This window comes from Podarcis vaucheri (genome assembly GCF_965113315.1).
Source record: "Podarcis vaucheri genome assembly, chromosome: 4".
In the NCBI taxonomy this organism is placed as follows: domain Eukaryota; kingdom Metazoa; phylum Chordata; class Lepidosauria; order Squamata; family Lacertidae; genus Podarcis; species Podarcis vaucheri.
This window is the reverse complement of record NC_138762.1, coordinates 75748400-75763002: the sequence shown is the minus strand read 5'-3', so window position 1 is coordinate 75763002 and position 14603 is coordinate 75748400. Positions and strand designations below refer to the sequence as shown.

General features: G+C 42.1%; 1 protein-coding gene across 3 annotated transcripts in view; it reads right to left on the bottom strand.

The window, feature by feature from the left end:
- Positions 1-809: 809 nt before the first annotated feature.
- Positions 810-14603, bottom strand: part of OCA2 (OCA2 melanosomal transmembrane protein) — a 161886-nt gene continuing 148092 nt past the window's right edge. For all 3 annotated transcript variants that reach the window (XM_082220070.1, XM_082220072.1, XM_082220071.1), the window contains exons 24-25: positions 1628-3438; positions 810-1063 (exon numbers count right to left, since the gene is read on the bottom strand). In XM_082220070.1, the coding sequence (XP_082076196.1) occupies positions 3354-3438 (85 nt within the window). In that variant the 3' untranslated portion in view covers positions 810-1063; positions 1628-3353. The remainder of the gene's footprint in view (positions 1064-1627; positions 3439-14603) is intronic.

Below are 14603 nucleotides of genomic sequence, written 5' to 3'. Positions count from 1 at the left end.
ATCATACAGCTGTTAAAAGCCTCTGGGCACAGTCCAAAGGAGGACTAGGTGTATGTAAGACAAAACTACACACGCTGGGTACTATTTTATTGTAGTATTGGCAGCTTACTCCTTCTTTGAATTGTGGCAGTTAGAAAAGGAGATGGCAAGCTTTTCCAAATATTGGGAAGTACCGTATTTTTTGCTCCATAAGACTCACTTTTTCCCTCCTAAAAAGTAAGGAGAAATGTGTGTGCGTCTTATGGAGCGAACGCAGGCTGCGCAGCTATCCCAGAAGCCAGAACAGCAAGAGGGATTGCTGCTTTCACTGCGCAGCGATCCCTCTTGCTGTTCTGGCTTCTGAGATTTAGATTTATTTTTTCTTGTTTTCTTCCTCCAAAAACTTGGTGCGTCTTGTGGCCTGGTGCATCTTATAGAGCGAAAAATACGGTATTTACAAGATTTTTTTTTATTCCAGATGCACTCATTCTCTCTATAGCTGCCCTGGTTCTATATTTGCAATCACATTACCCATAAGATTGCACTCAGATAGTGGGAAATGATTCTGCCCTACTGCTGTTCTTCAACAGCACTGATTAGCAACACCAAAAGCAAGTATGTATATATCCTTGACTACTACCAAAAATACTGAAATCACTGTATCCCCCGCATAGGTAAACAGTTCTGAAATTTACCTAACAGACTAATTTATCCTCATTTAATTTATATAAACCCGTCTAAGTGTTGAATGATAATATTTCCCATGAAAATACTTAGTTGCAGATAACCATGAGCCAGATTAAAAGGGATTATTGTTTCCACTCCAAATCTTCCTTTGGATGTGTTTATTTTAAAACACAGACAATGATGTATCATTCATTATGCAGTTTGCCTATTTACTTATCTACTAAAGCAAACACTGGCAGAATATCAGGTGCTTTCATACAATTAGAGAATATATCAACAGGCAAATTGACAACCAAAAGAAAAACTACTGAACATAGCAAGTGGGGTTTTCATCTGTGAGTACATGCAGACCATAGCAAACATAATTTTAGGATAAAAATATAGTCCCTTGTGAATACTCATACAGTGGTGCCTCACAAGACGAAATTCGTTCCGCAAGTCTCTTTGTCTTGCGAGTTTTTTGTCTTGCGAAGCATGGTTTCCCATAGGAATGCATTGAAAATCAATTAATGCGTTCCTATGGAGACTGCCTTCAGACCAGGTCCGGGGACACTCTGTCCCCGGACCTCTTCTGAAGGCAGGCCGGGGGGAGAACGGCAAGCTCAGGGGACAGAGGTGAAGGGGCAGCGCTCCTTCGCCTCTTTCCTCGAACCTCTTCTGTAGGCAGGCGGGGGGGGGAACGGCTTTTCTTCCCACCGCCAGCCTTCAGAAGGCTGTTCTGAAGGCTGGGGGTGGGAAGAAAAGCCCTTCTCCCCCCACCGGACTTCAAAAGAGCTTCGGGAAGTCCGGCAGGGGGCCAAGGGATTCCCTTGAAGTCCGGCTGTCCCAGAGATTTCCCTATGGGCTTTCGTCTTGCGAAGCAAGCCCATAGGGAAATTCGTTTTGCGAAGCGCCTCCAAAACGGAAAACCCTTTCGTCTAGCGGGTTTTCCGTCTTGCGAGGCGTTCGTCTTGCGGGGTACCACTGTATCTCAAAAAGCATTTATTTGGATATTAATTAGGGCTGAGCTAAAAAGGGACACCACTTTCACAAGGATCATTATCGGAATTGAAAGAAGTCTCCCTCTTTCTGCAGTTTCTGGTGAATCATTACTAAGGGGCTGTAAAAGTGTTCATTTTCAAAGAATCACAGAGTTGGACAGGACAGCAAAGGTCCAGCCATCTGCTGATGCAGGACGTATGTTCAAATTTCATTGTTAAAACCACTGCTTAAAAACTTACAATGGAGCCAAGTGTACCGTTTTCTGAGGAAGTCTGTTCCAGTATCCAAACAACTCATACTAACAGAGACTTTGGTTTTTGTTTTTGTTTAAAAAAAAATGTTTAGTAACAATATCCTCTCTTCATTTGAACCTACTGGTTTGGGGTTCTACCTTCTTGGGCAATAATTGTCTTTATTTAACTGTCTTTATTTAATACTATTATTGGTTACAACAAATAGTCAAATCTGATTAACTACCTGGTATTCTGATGTCATTGTGCCCATTGTGTGGTCTCAAGTAAGAATGAAACTGGGGGGAACTCAAGTGGTTTATGTGCATGGAGAATAAGATCCACTCATGCAATGGCACTTTCCCCCTTCTACTCCTCCTGTTCACCCCTTAAAACTGTTCTGGGGGGTTCCCCTAACTCTCCAGAACAGATTTAGAAGGCATGGGAGGAAGGAGGGGCTGGAATCTCATTGCATGAGCTGACATTGTTCTGCACATGAAACAAGTCTGTTGAATCCTACCAGGAGTTGTTTCCTTAAAATGTCCACTGAAGTGGGAGCAAAGCAAAGGACCTCTGAGGAGTATCAGGCAAGCTTCTCATAATAATAATAATAATAATAATAATAGGATTAAAGATCTGGGAGGACTCATCCTCAGCAAAATCACTACTTTCGAGCTGAAAAATGAACCTAAAGAAATTTGGTTCCACCATAAGACCATTTGTGCATCTTAAATCACAATATTCTGCTCTATAAGCTGGTCAAAGAACATAAGCCCACAGTGACGTCAATTAAGGATGGAAGCACATTATCTAAAGGGTCATATGGTGAATTTTTTCCTCTGCTATACAATTTTAGACTGCAGGGGGGTTCACATCTGAATGCTTCTTCATATATAAAACTAATAAGTAAGGATCTAACTCTTCACTTTTTCTCTTGACACACTAGCTTCTATTCTGTATGGCATTCACACAATTCTTCCACCTTTAATCTAAAATGGTATAGCCCATCAAAATGTGCATTATGAGATGTTTTTGATTTTGTGTCTCAGCTGTTTAGCTGCCAGTTATTAAATACAGCTGTGGCCCAGAGCATCCTGTGCATTAGATATGAGCACATATCTCTCTTGCATTCACAATGGTCCCTGTCAATATTTCAGCAGAGGTAGGCAATTCACACACACACACACACACACACACACACACACACACAAAATAATGTGCACAGAAATTGGTTCTCTCAACTGAAATGAATGTGGGCATCATTTCCAAGTAGAGAAATTCTATATAGGCATCAGATGAATTCCCATGTTCATAACAGAAAGCTGGACAGGAGTAGCAGCATGAATGACTCCACTCCCCCCGCCCCCCAAATAAAAGCTTTTTGTTTTCATACAGCCTTGTAAAAATGCAACAGAGGTTGGAAAAGAACGAAAAATGTCTTTTGGTCTTCAGTATATATAATCAATATATACATTCTTAGGTCCAACCCAATACAACGTGAGCAACAAGGAGATAGCACATTCCAATGATGCAGCTCATAATCATCATGGGAAAACCCAACCTGAAACAACAAGAAAAGATAATTGAAGAAACATCACTTTCTTGCTGAAATTCTAAATTAATTAATCAGCCACAAATACACATAGTAATTTTCAGACCCAAAGTATTATTAATCACATAATATCCATTGTTAACCAGAGTAAACTCATTGAAATCAATGTAGTAGCTAAAATCCATTGGTTTCAACTGGTTTACTCTGGGTTTGACTCGATGAGGTATCACCTATATTTTCCGAAAATGCTGAATAAGAAGGCAATGCACATTTCACATTAAATCTAAAGAGGAGGAGGATACATGACTTCTTCACAGAGTTTTACAGATGCAAAAGTCATTCATACATCTACAGTCCATCAAATCTCTCTAAAAACTACAAGTGAGCAAAATGTAGCCATTGAAAACAATGTCCTGGGAATCAGACTCATCTAAAGTACCATTGATTTCAAGGGGCTTAGCCTTAGCAAACTTGTGCTGGATTGTTGCAGTAATTTGGAATGCAGTAACTTGGGGATTTCATTTAGATGTCACCAAGACATGTACTAGGTTTACCAGTGTTCCTCAACAGAAGGATTCTAGAACTGCCAAACTGTCTCTTTGGTTTTGCCAGTTTATGCAGAAAAGGCAAAAAAACCTATAAAAATGGAATTAGCCATCAGCATTATAGTACACAAATTATTATACATTCTTGAAATTTGTAGGTCTCTACAATGTCAAACAGACATAAAGCACTCATTTCCATTAAAAGAGCTGAGAAAAATTGTGGGGGAGACCTAGACTCAAGGAATAGTACATGAAATTTAATCACTTTAGTTTTCCAAGCTATCATCATCAGTTTCTGTTTCTTCTGCTGCACCACATTTATCCAAGACCTCTGAAAGATTTGCCTGGATTGAAATATGTTTCTCCACCCCAGCTGTGGGGAACCTCTGGTCCTCCAAAGGCTACTGAACTACAGCTCCTGTCATCCTTGGTCATTGACCATTCTTGCTGGAGCTGACGCAAAGTCATAGTTCAGCAACATCTGGAGCGCCAAAGTTTCCCCAGCTCTGATCTACCCTTCCACATGTCAGATTATTTCTTGATTTGGTGTCTTCCCAAACATAGACTAGTTTCTTTCACATGCTGCAGAAGTTGGAGGAATCTGAAATGGGGGGGAAGCAAGGGGAGTTAAAGGGTGTGTTGCATACCCTCCAACATTTCTCCAGTGAAAATAGGGATGTCCCATTCCATAATGATAATGTTACTGTTTATACCCCCACACATCTTTTTTGGTTGCCCCAGCCACTCTGGGCAGCTTCCAACATATATAAAAAACATAATAAAACATTAAACATTAAAAAACCTCTGTACAGGGCTGTCTTCAGATGGCTCGGGGGTCAGATAACTCCATACCCTCCAATATTTCTCCTAAGGAAAAGTGGGACATTCCAGGATCAAATCAGAAACCGGGACGGCTTCTCTAAATCAGGGGTGTCCCTGGAAAATAGAGACACTTGGAGGGTCTGGTGTTGTACAAAGGCCTTGTCACCATGTTGCAAGAGAGATAGGTTTTTAAAATTTGTACAGGGCTTATGAGGAGTGACTGGACCAAACAGATAAAGTCTGGAAAGATGAATCCTGCTGCCTTTTGTTTCATTGATTATATTCCACTCTGAGAGACCTTTATGTATTTTTAGACCATAAAGTGATCCTAGGATATTTGCCTTTCACGACAAAGAATAAAAATTTATAGCCTTCAGGCCTCTGAGGTTTGATTAATTTAGTTTTAAGAGGAAAGCTATATAAAAATGGCATGCATCATTTTAACTATAGAAAATGTATTTTAATTATGTGTGTGTGGGTATTGGCATCTAAGTAGTGTATAAGTCAAATTATAATAATGTGACACTAATTTGTTTCTCATAATTTGAATTAATTACATAAACTTCAAGTAATTTTAATGAGAATAAAGTTGCTCGTCACCTGATTTAATCATTAAGCAGCTTCATCTTTTTATGCCTTTTTATTGCTAAGTACAGTTTTTGTGCTTTTTTATTCAGTTGAAACATGTAGTGATTTTTAAGTAGAAAGTCCTTACATTTCCTTATCTCACAGGTCACTTCCTGGCTTCCAAATGGTAATCTGCTTTATCTTTTCACAAAATTATGACTAAAATAATGCAATTATTAAACACCATTTTCAAATGTGAGAGAGGTGGCTGTATGGAGCTAAAGATTAATTAAATGGTTACATCTGACTACTTTTCACACAAGAAAAATTACTGCCGTCTATCTCATAGCCTACATTTTTTTCTAAAGCATGCTTTCTCCTTTTTAACCAAATGAGACGAGAGGAATATCGAACAAAAAGGCAAACCCTAGCCATTTAAAGACATTCAAATAAAGCAGTGTACATGGAGGGATAGGATATAAATGTATTGGTGGTTGTGGCACGAATTCTTTTTCTCATGATGCCTTGCCTTGATATACAAGCACTTGTATCATTTGAGTATGGGACAAATATATATATATATATATATATATATGCTTTCGTAGATTTTCACGGGTACAGGAATGCAGGTTTTGGTGTCTTCGGGTGTCTTCCCGTGTAAGAGTCGGGGTGTCTGTGCGACGTTTCGACGAGGTCTCACTCGTCATCTTCAGGCTGGTGCTTTCGGCTTCTTGTTACTGGAACAGAGCAGAGTCTCCACCTGCGGCAGCAGATCCCTCGCTCCCTGCAAATGAGAGGAATTTGCGGGGAGCGAGGGATCTGCTGCCGCAGGTGGAGACTCTGCTCTGTTCCAGTAACAAGAAGCCGAAAGCACCAGCCTGAAGATGACGAGTGAGACCTCGTCGAAACGTCGCACAGACACCCCGACTCTTACACGGGAAGACACCCGAAGACACCAAAACCTGCATATATATATATATATATATATCAAGATATCCCCCAAGATATCCCCCAAGTAATTAAGATATCAAGATATCCCCCAAGTAATTAAGATATCAAGATATCCCCCAAGTAATTAAGGAACAAAAGAAGAAAAGGCACACTAATCTAGGAACTTCCTCTCTGCCCAGAACGTTGGAGGCTATACACCACACCCCTCAACAGTATTTATAGGAACTCAAACACCAGATTCTGCTCTGTTCCAGTAACAAGAAGCCGAAAGCACCAGCCTGAAGATGACGAGTGAGACCTCGTCGAAACGTCGCACAGACACCCCGACTCTTACACGGGAAGACACCCGAAGACACCAAAACCTGCATTCCTGTACCCGTGAAAATCTACGAAAGCAAATATCTCACCTCTACGGGGAGGAAACCTTCCAGCTGACAAGAACCTACGAGAAACTAGAAATCCGAAGAGCCACCATCTTATGTGATCTCCTGTTCCTACGCAACTGCCGAGACAACAACTTAACTCCCACATGCTTCCAACTTAAATTCCACTCTAAAACCCCAGGTACCGAAAGGATCCTGAAACGAACTGAACTATCCCTAATCAGAAACGAAATACATAAGAAAAGATACCTACTAAACCAAACCAACAAAGAGCTGCTCACTCTTCACCTCAAACTATGTAACAAAATCCACCCTGCACTCTGGGACAAATGCAAACAACTAGCCGTCTGGAGAGCTGAAACTGAGACCTCACATAAGACAGACAGACACACCAACAAACTCTACAAACTAGAGAAACGCCAGAAACCCAGCCACCCTCCACAACAACCCATGAAACAAACAGTACATAACATATCAGACAGGATCCTCACCCCAACTGAAACCAAAGTACTCTCCAAAGGTTTCAACTTTGCAGTCGCCCCGAGACGCATCCCCACGGAAAACATCATATGCGGAGTCGAAGCTAGCCTGACCAAAATCGACCCAGATGAAGCCAATAAAATCAGACTTGAAGTCACCAACATCCTCTGCTCCAGCAAACCACCCAGAAGCAATTTACACAAAGAAGAACAGAAAGCACTCACCAACCTGAGGAAAGACAACAACATAATCATTCTCCCAGCAGACAAAGGCAACGCCACTGTTGTGATGAACACATCGGACTACCAAGCAAAACTATCAAATCTACTCCAAGACCCTACCTACCAACCTATAAAAACAGATCCCACCACCTATCTGGAAAAAACCACCAAATCCAAAATAAAAGCCTCTCCTATCAGTGAAGAAATCCAGCTAAGAATCATCCCCAGAGAAAAATCTTCCAGATGCCCCAAACTCTACGGTCTCCCCAAGATACACAAAGAAGGAACACCACTCAGACCAATAGTCAGCTCCATAGGCTCACCTCTACAAAATCTCGCAAAATTTCTCGCTAAGCAACTTCAGCCCTATGCAGAATCCATCGCTTCACACGTTACTAACTCCTTCCAGTTCATTGAAACAATAAAGAAGCAATACCTACATCCCGATGACCTACTTGTGAGCTTCGATGTTGTATCTCTCTTCACTCAAGTGCCCATTAATGAAGCCTTGACAGCCATTCAAAACAAATACAACCCCCCCAAATACATCCTGGACCTGACCAACCACTGCCTAACCAACACGTACTTCATCCACAATGGACAAAGATACAAACAGATAGAAGGAGCACCTATGGGATCACCCCTCTCACCGGTCATCGCAAATTTGTACATGGAACACTTTGAAACCAATGCTTTAGACAAGTCAGAACACAAACCCAAACTTTGGCTCAGATATGTTGACGACACCTTTGTAATTTGGCCACACGGGAAAGAAAAACTAGATAGCTTCCTCACACATCTCAACAGCCTACACCCCAAAATACAATTCACTATGGAAATAGAAGACAACAACCAACTGCCCTTTCTTGACGTCCTAATCTACAAAAAACCTGATGGCTCCCTAGGACACACTATCTACCGGAAAAAAACACACACCAACCGCTACTTACATGCACAATCACACCACCACCCTGCACAAATAAACTCCGTAGCCAAGACTCTCATCTCCAGAACCAAACGCCTGGCTGACAAAGACCACTTGACAACTGAGTTACAGAATCTCTCAAATGTGTTAATCGCCAATGGATACCAGAAAAACAGGGTTACGAAGCTAATCCAAAAAGAAACACCCCCCAAAAACCAAGACACAGAAGAAAACAATGGCATGGCCCTCCTTCCTTATATCAAGGGCACTACAGACAAAATCAGCAAAATCCTCCATAAACACAATATCAAAACAGCCTTCTGCACCAACCAAAAAATAGCCAATATCCTCAGAAACCCAAAAGACAAAATCCAGCTGGAAAACCAAGGGGTCTATGAAATACCCTGCAAAGTCTGCCCAGCCACGTACATTGGACAAACAAACAGACGAATAAATGCACGTATCGCAGAACACAAGAATGCCGTCAAAAAAGAAGAAAAAACTTCCTCTCTTTTCCAACACATGAAAGAAACAGGACACGAAATTAATTTTGCAGATTCCAAATTGCTCTTTAACATGGAACATCACCACAAGAGAATAATCATGGAAGCCATCGAGATAGAGAAACACCCTCACAACATGAACAAGCGTGACGACACGTCCCGCCTGCCAGACATCTGGAAATTAGCCCTCCCCACAAAAACCGACACCAGAACCAGAGGCACACAGAACGCCGTCACCAATCAACCACACCAGACCCAAACCCAGACCCTCTCCACAGACATATTACAGACTCCATCCAGTAGCCAAACTATAGTGGCACCTCCGGATGCTGCACCCCCCTGCAATCCCTACACAGATCTGGCTGGCACAAGGCACAAAACCACAGCTCGCCCCTATACACGAAGCCAAGCCAGAGCACAACTAAATGCAGCACAGCCATCTTCTCAGAAAAACTCTTCACAAGCTCAAGAGGTCAAGACACAAAAGCTTTAGCAACTAATCTACACTTAATGACCCACCCAGTGATATTCAGAATATCACTCATGAAATCACTCAAGATATCCCCCAAGTAATTAAGGAACAAAAGAAGAAAAGGCACACTAATCTAGGAACTTCCTCTCTGCCCAGAACGTTGGAGGCTATACACCACACCCCTCAACAGTATTTATAGGAACTCAAACACCAGATTCTGCTCTGTTCCAGTAACAAGAAGCCGAAAGCACCAGCCTGAAGATGACGAGTGAGACCTCGTCGAAACGTCGCACAGACACCCCGACTCTTACACGGGAAGACACCCGAAGACACCAAAACCTGCATTCCTGTACCCGTGAAAATCTACGAAAGCATATATATATATATATATATATATATATATATATATATATATATGCTTTCGTAGATTTTCACGGGTACAGGAATGCAGGTTTTGGTGTCTTCGGGAAGACACCAAAACCTGCATATATATATATATATATATATATATATATATATATATATATATGGATCTGCAAGCACATGCACCCAGATCAGGGATGCAGAAGCTGCGGACCTTCAGATGTTGTTGGAAGGTCCAATTCCCAAGGAACCCCAGTCAGCAGGGATGATGTGAGCTGTATCCCAACAACAAATGGCAGGGTGAAGGGTTCGCCATCCCCACTGTCTGCTTGTTCTCCATCCTCCGACATCCACTTGCTATCCCCTGGTGCTTTAACCATTGATACTCTGAATTTATGCTGCCACAGAGTTAGGACCTCAGACCTGTATATGTGTCCTTCTACCAAACCCAAACGTACCTTGCAACCCGAGGATCTCCAGGGTAGTGTTTAGACACGTGTGCATCCTCAGTGGCTTCTGCTGAGCCTTACCACTGGTACATCTAATCCAGGGACAACCATCATGGTACCCTCTTGATGTTGCTAGATTAGCAGCTCCCATCATCCCTAACCGTTGGCTATGCTAGCTGAAGCTAATTGAAGATGTAGAGTAGACCAACAGTATCTAGATGACACCACTCCACTATTCTTAATTCATGTCAGCTTTCCAAGGAATCAGGCAGAGACCTTCTCTTGGGATGCACTACTTGGAAAATATCTTTAGTTAAAGGCGAAAGATCTATACGATCTGAGGAGAAACCAGAGTATTACTACTTGGAAAATATCACAGGGATTGAATCTAGGCTTTTACCCTGATCCATGGGCCCTCTGACATACAATATATGCCCGCAGCCCAATAGCAACAAACCAGTGCTGCTGTAGTTTGAGGATAAGACTTTATGCTACATATATCATTCCTTGAAGTCCAACCAATTTCCTGGACAGAGACTGAAACAGCACAGAATTCTTCAGATTACTTTTTAATGTGTGCCATAACTCACCTAAAAGTTGGGCAGGGGGAAAAGAGACAGAGTCCGTTCATTGTATATCACTGTTTTGTTCATAGTTTATGTTTTCTATCTCTCTCTCTCTCTCTCTCTCTCTCACACACACACACACACACAATGTCTGGTGCGAGAGATTCTTCAAGAAATTTTATTAGGTAGCTATCTGCAAAAAGCAGCTATATACATGTTGAATACTCCTAAAATCTACATTATCTACTAAAACTTCAATGATTCTGTATCTACTTGTTTCTAGCACATCATACAGTGGACTATACTTTACAACCTATGGTCTGGATCCTAAGATAAATTAACTTAAGCAAATTCATAGAAGGAAAGTTTCCAGTTCTTCCTCTCCCTCTCTGCAAGTCACCTATGGCTGCTGAAAAGAACTAGCTTGGGGTTTCAGGGCCCCTTGCAATGAACATGAGATGGGCCTCAGAGGTTGTTGTGAAAGAGGAAGAAACAGGGAGCTTTCTTTTTTGTGCAGCATAAAATTAAGTTTACCCACAACATAAACAAGCAAGCATTATACATATATGCACTGTAAATGACCAAGATAGCCTATGTGCATGTGCTTTCAGATCCAAATTTCAAGCCATTGTGGCGCCATTGTCTTGACAACAACGACAACCACAAACAGGAAAAGCAAACATAGGCTTGGATCCTCAGACAGAGGTTTTCCATCCCATCCTCCTCCTTGTTCTGCTGGAATTCTCCTCTCTGGAGAAGCAAGTCCTCGACAATGTGGATGAGGCTACCAAGCATGGAAGGAATGATCCCAAATGAGACTTGGAATATGTAGTGTTGGCCACCCACAGCTTTAAAGGGTGATTTGACAAATTAATGAAGGATGAGGCTATCAAGGGACTCCTAGTCATGATGGCTATGTTACCTCCAGAATCAGATGCAGTATGTCTCTGATTACCAGTTGTTAGGGATCTGCTAATAGGGAGACTGCTTTGGTGCTTATGGCCTTCCCATGGGCATCTATGGGATGTGGGAATCTATGGGATGGGGGCATCTATGACCTGAGAGCAGGATGCTGAACTGAATTGGCTTCTGATCTGATTCAGAAGGGCTCTTTGTATGTTCTAATTTTCTCATATATCAAACTGAGGTACAATTCATAGACATATCTTTCCAACAACATACAGACAGACCATCCCCCCCCCCTACATTTTAGAGATGTCCAGAACATCCACTAAATTTTGGGCACCTGTTTTGCCAGACACAGCAGGTGGCTAAATTTGCTTTGTGATCCTTAATGCCACGTCAAAATTGCTGTGGATTCCAGATAGCCTAGATTTGCATGAGAATTACTGCGTGCTTACCTACCAGTAATCATACATGGCAGTCACCAAGGATCTGAAAACACTGAATAAAACCTATAATCCTTTTTGCTCTGATTGCTAAAATTGCAAGAATTACTTCTGGATTTCTGTCTCTTGAGTCTGTGCCCAGATTTTTACATTTGGCTGCTGTTAGCAATAACCCACACATCAGGGGTGGGGGTGGAAGAATAGATCTCAAGAAAGACAAATTAAAAGCTAGGTTTTGCTCTTCAAATTTGGAAAATCCTGCCGGATTTATTTTGTTGAAATCTGCACTCAGTTTTCAAACAAAATATGTGCTAAACATTATACTGACCTTCTAGAGAAAGTACAGCTGCCAGATGCTTCCTATTAAGACAGTAAACTTTTGGGCCTCATAACATCATTTTCTTACCCAGAAAGCGTTATCTCTTCCACTATCCTTTTTCAACAGATAGCTTTCTGATTCCTCATGAAAGCATTTCCCATTGCACGCTGTCAAGTATCTAGTCTTGAACTTTGGTTCCTATCAAATTGCCACCAGTTTCCTACCAGAAGTGGTAAGGAAGAACTTTTTTCACCTGCTTCATCTAATTTGTAGATTAGCCTTCTCCAACCTGATCATCATCATCATCATTATCATCATCATATAGAAGCGGTCACCAACATGGTGCCCAGGTGATGCCCTTCAGCTCTTCCCTTAGAAGGGGTGCCCAAACTTTTTTCAAAGAGGGCCAGATTTGATGAAGTAAGCATGTGTGAATCCTTTTGGGGGGATTTTACCCCAGGAAATAAACTGCCACAGGGGCAGGATTAAACCAGCCGGTGAACTTTGGACATGCCTGCCTTAGAGCAAAGCAAGGCTTCTGAGACAAACATACCCTCACCATCCCATTGGTCATGAGATGGTCAGCATGATTATTTTCTCTCTTAAGAAGTACATAGAGCTAAAGGAGGAAGTTGGAAGGGCGACTTACTCTTTCAGCTCTAGGCCTATGTGCTTTCAGAGGATCAGATTAACTCTCCTGGATCTGACTTTTACTCAGATTGCTTGGAAAAGCTGTGTGTTCCCACGCTCATGCACATTCTCTTTTTGTGTCTTGCAAGGCGGACCGATCTAGGGAGAGGGAAGATAAGTGACCAGAGTAGGTAGAGCCCATGGTACTTACTCAAAAATCCAAATGTGTCCACAGGCCTAAAAACGTTGGTGACCTGAAGGAGTGTCTCCACCCCCATCGTTCAGCTGTGACACTGAGGTCCAGCTCCAAGGGCCTTCTGGAGGTTCCCTCACTGCGAGAAGTGAGATTACAGGGAACCAGGCAGAGGGCCTTTTTGGTAGTGGCACCTGCCCTGTGGAACGCCCTCCCATCAGATGTCAAGGAAATAAACAACTATCTGACTTTTAGAAGACATCTGAAGGCAGCCCTGTTTAGGAAAAATTTTAATGTTTGATGTTTTATCGCTTATTATTATTATTATTATTATTATTATTATTATTATTATTATTCTCTAAAGTCCTAATGCACTTTTCATCCACCAGACAAGGGAGGGAAATGCAACACTATAAAATACAGCCATACAGTGAAAGTGATCATACACTAAAATCAAAATTTAAAAAACCGCCCCTCTTCACTATGCCATTAAGACCACCAATTGAACAGTCATGTAAAAAATCACCAAGCTCCAAATAACAAAATTAACTGTCTATAAAATTAGCAGCAAACTGCCTGCGTGTTGAGCTTTCATCCTTAAAGATGTTGCTAAAGCAGAAAACTCCCATATTCTCTGGCAGTACTGACATGCTGGCAGGGACTGACGAGACCTGCAGGCTAAGATATATGGAGGTTATCAGCTTGGGGAAGGTTGTAGATTGTGACTTCCCTTATGCACAGCAATGCTTTTGTAACCAAGAGGATTGATTACTGCATTGTGCTCTCCTGTCTTGGATGGCGAAGACAGAAGCTACAGCTGGTGCAAAGCACAGCAACTCACCCCTTAGTTGAAGAAGAATAGGGAGATAGGAACAGGTGTATTCCAGTCTAGGTGAGCTGCAAGGAATTTGCAGTTAGCTTCAGGTACTATTTGAAATATTGGTTTCATCCTTTGAACCTCTATGCAGCCTGAGCACAGCGTAGTCCAGAGACTGCATGTTCCAGCATGAGATTTTAAGAACTTCAAAGGAGGACCCACTTTGACTTCCTTTCATCAAAGTAGTTAAATCTGCTGCGGTGTGAAGCTTCCCAATTCTAGCTTTTTGGAATAATATGCTGCCCGAAGATATCTACCTCTGCCTCAGCTTTTCTTTGTTTAGGAACTGGCATAAGGGCTAATCAACGTGTGTCACTAAATGTTACTGCATTTAACATGCACATTTTTCAAACAAAGACTCTCCTCCCTGCAAGAGAGGGGAGTGGTTGTGGCCGGGAGCCGGACTCCACCTCAAGCAGGGGGCGTTTGCCCCCTGCCTCCTACCCACCTGGCTGGCACCCACGCCCTCGGCCAGGCACCCAACCAGGTGCCCTCAAGGGGGCGTGTACAGCAGCCTAAACTGCTGTGGTGCCAGCCTCCAGCCCTCACTTTTTGTCGT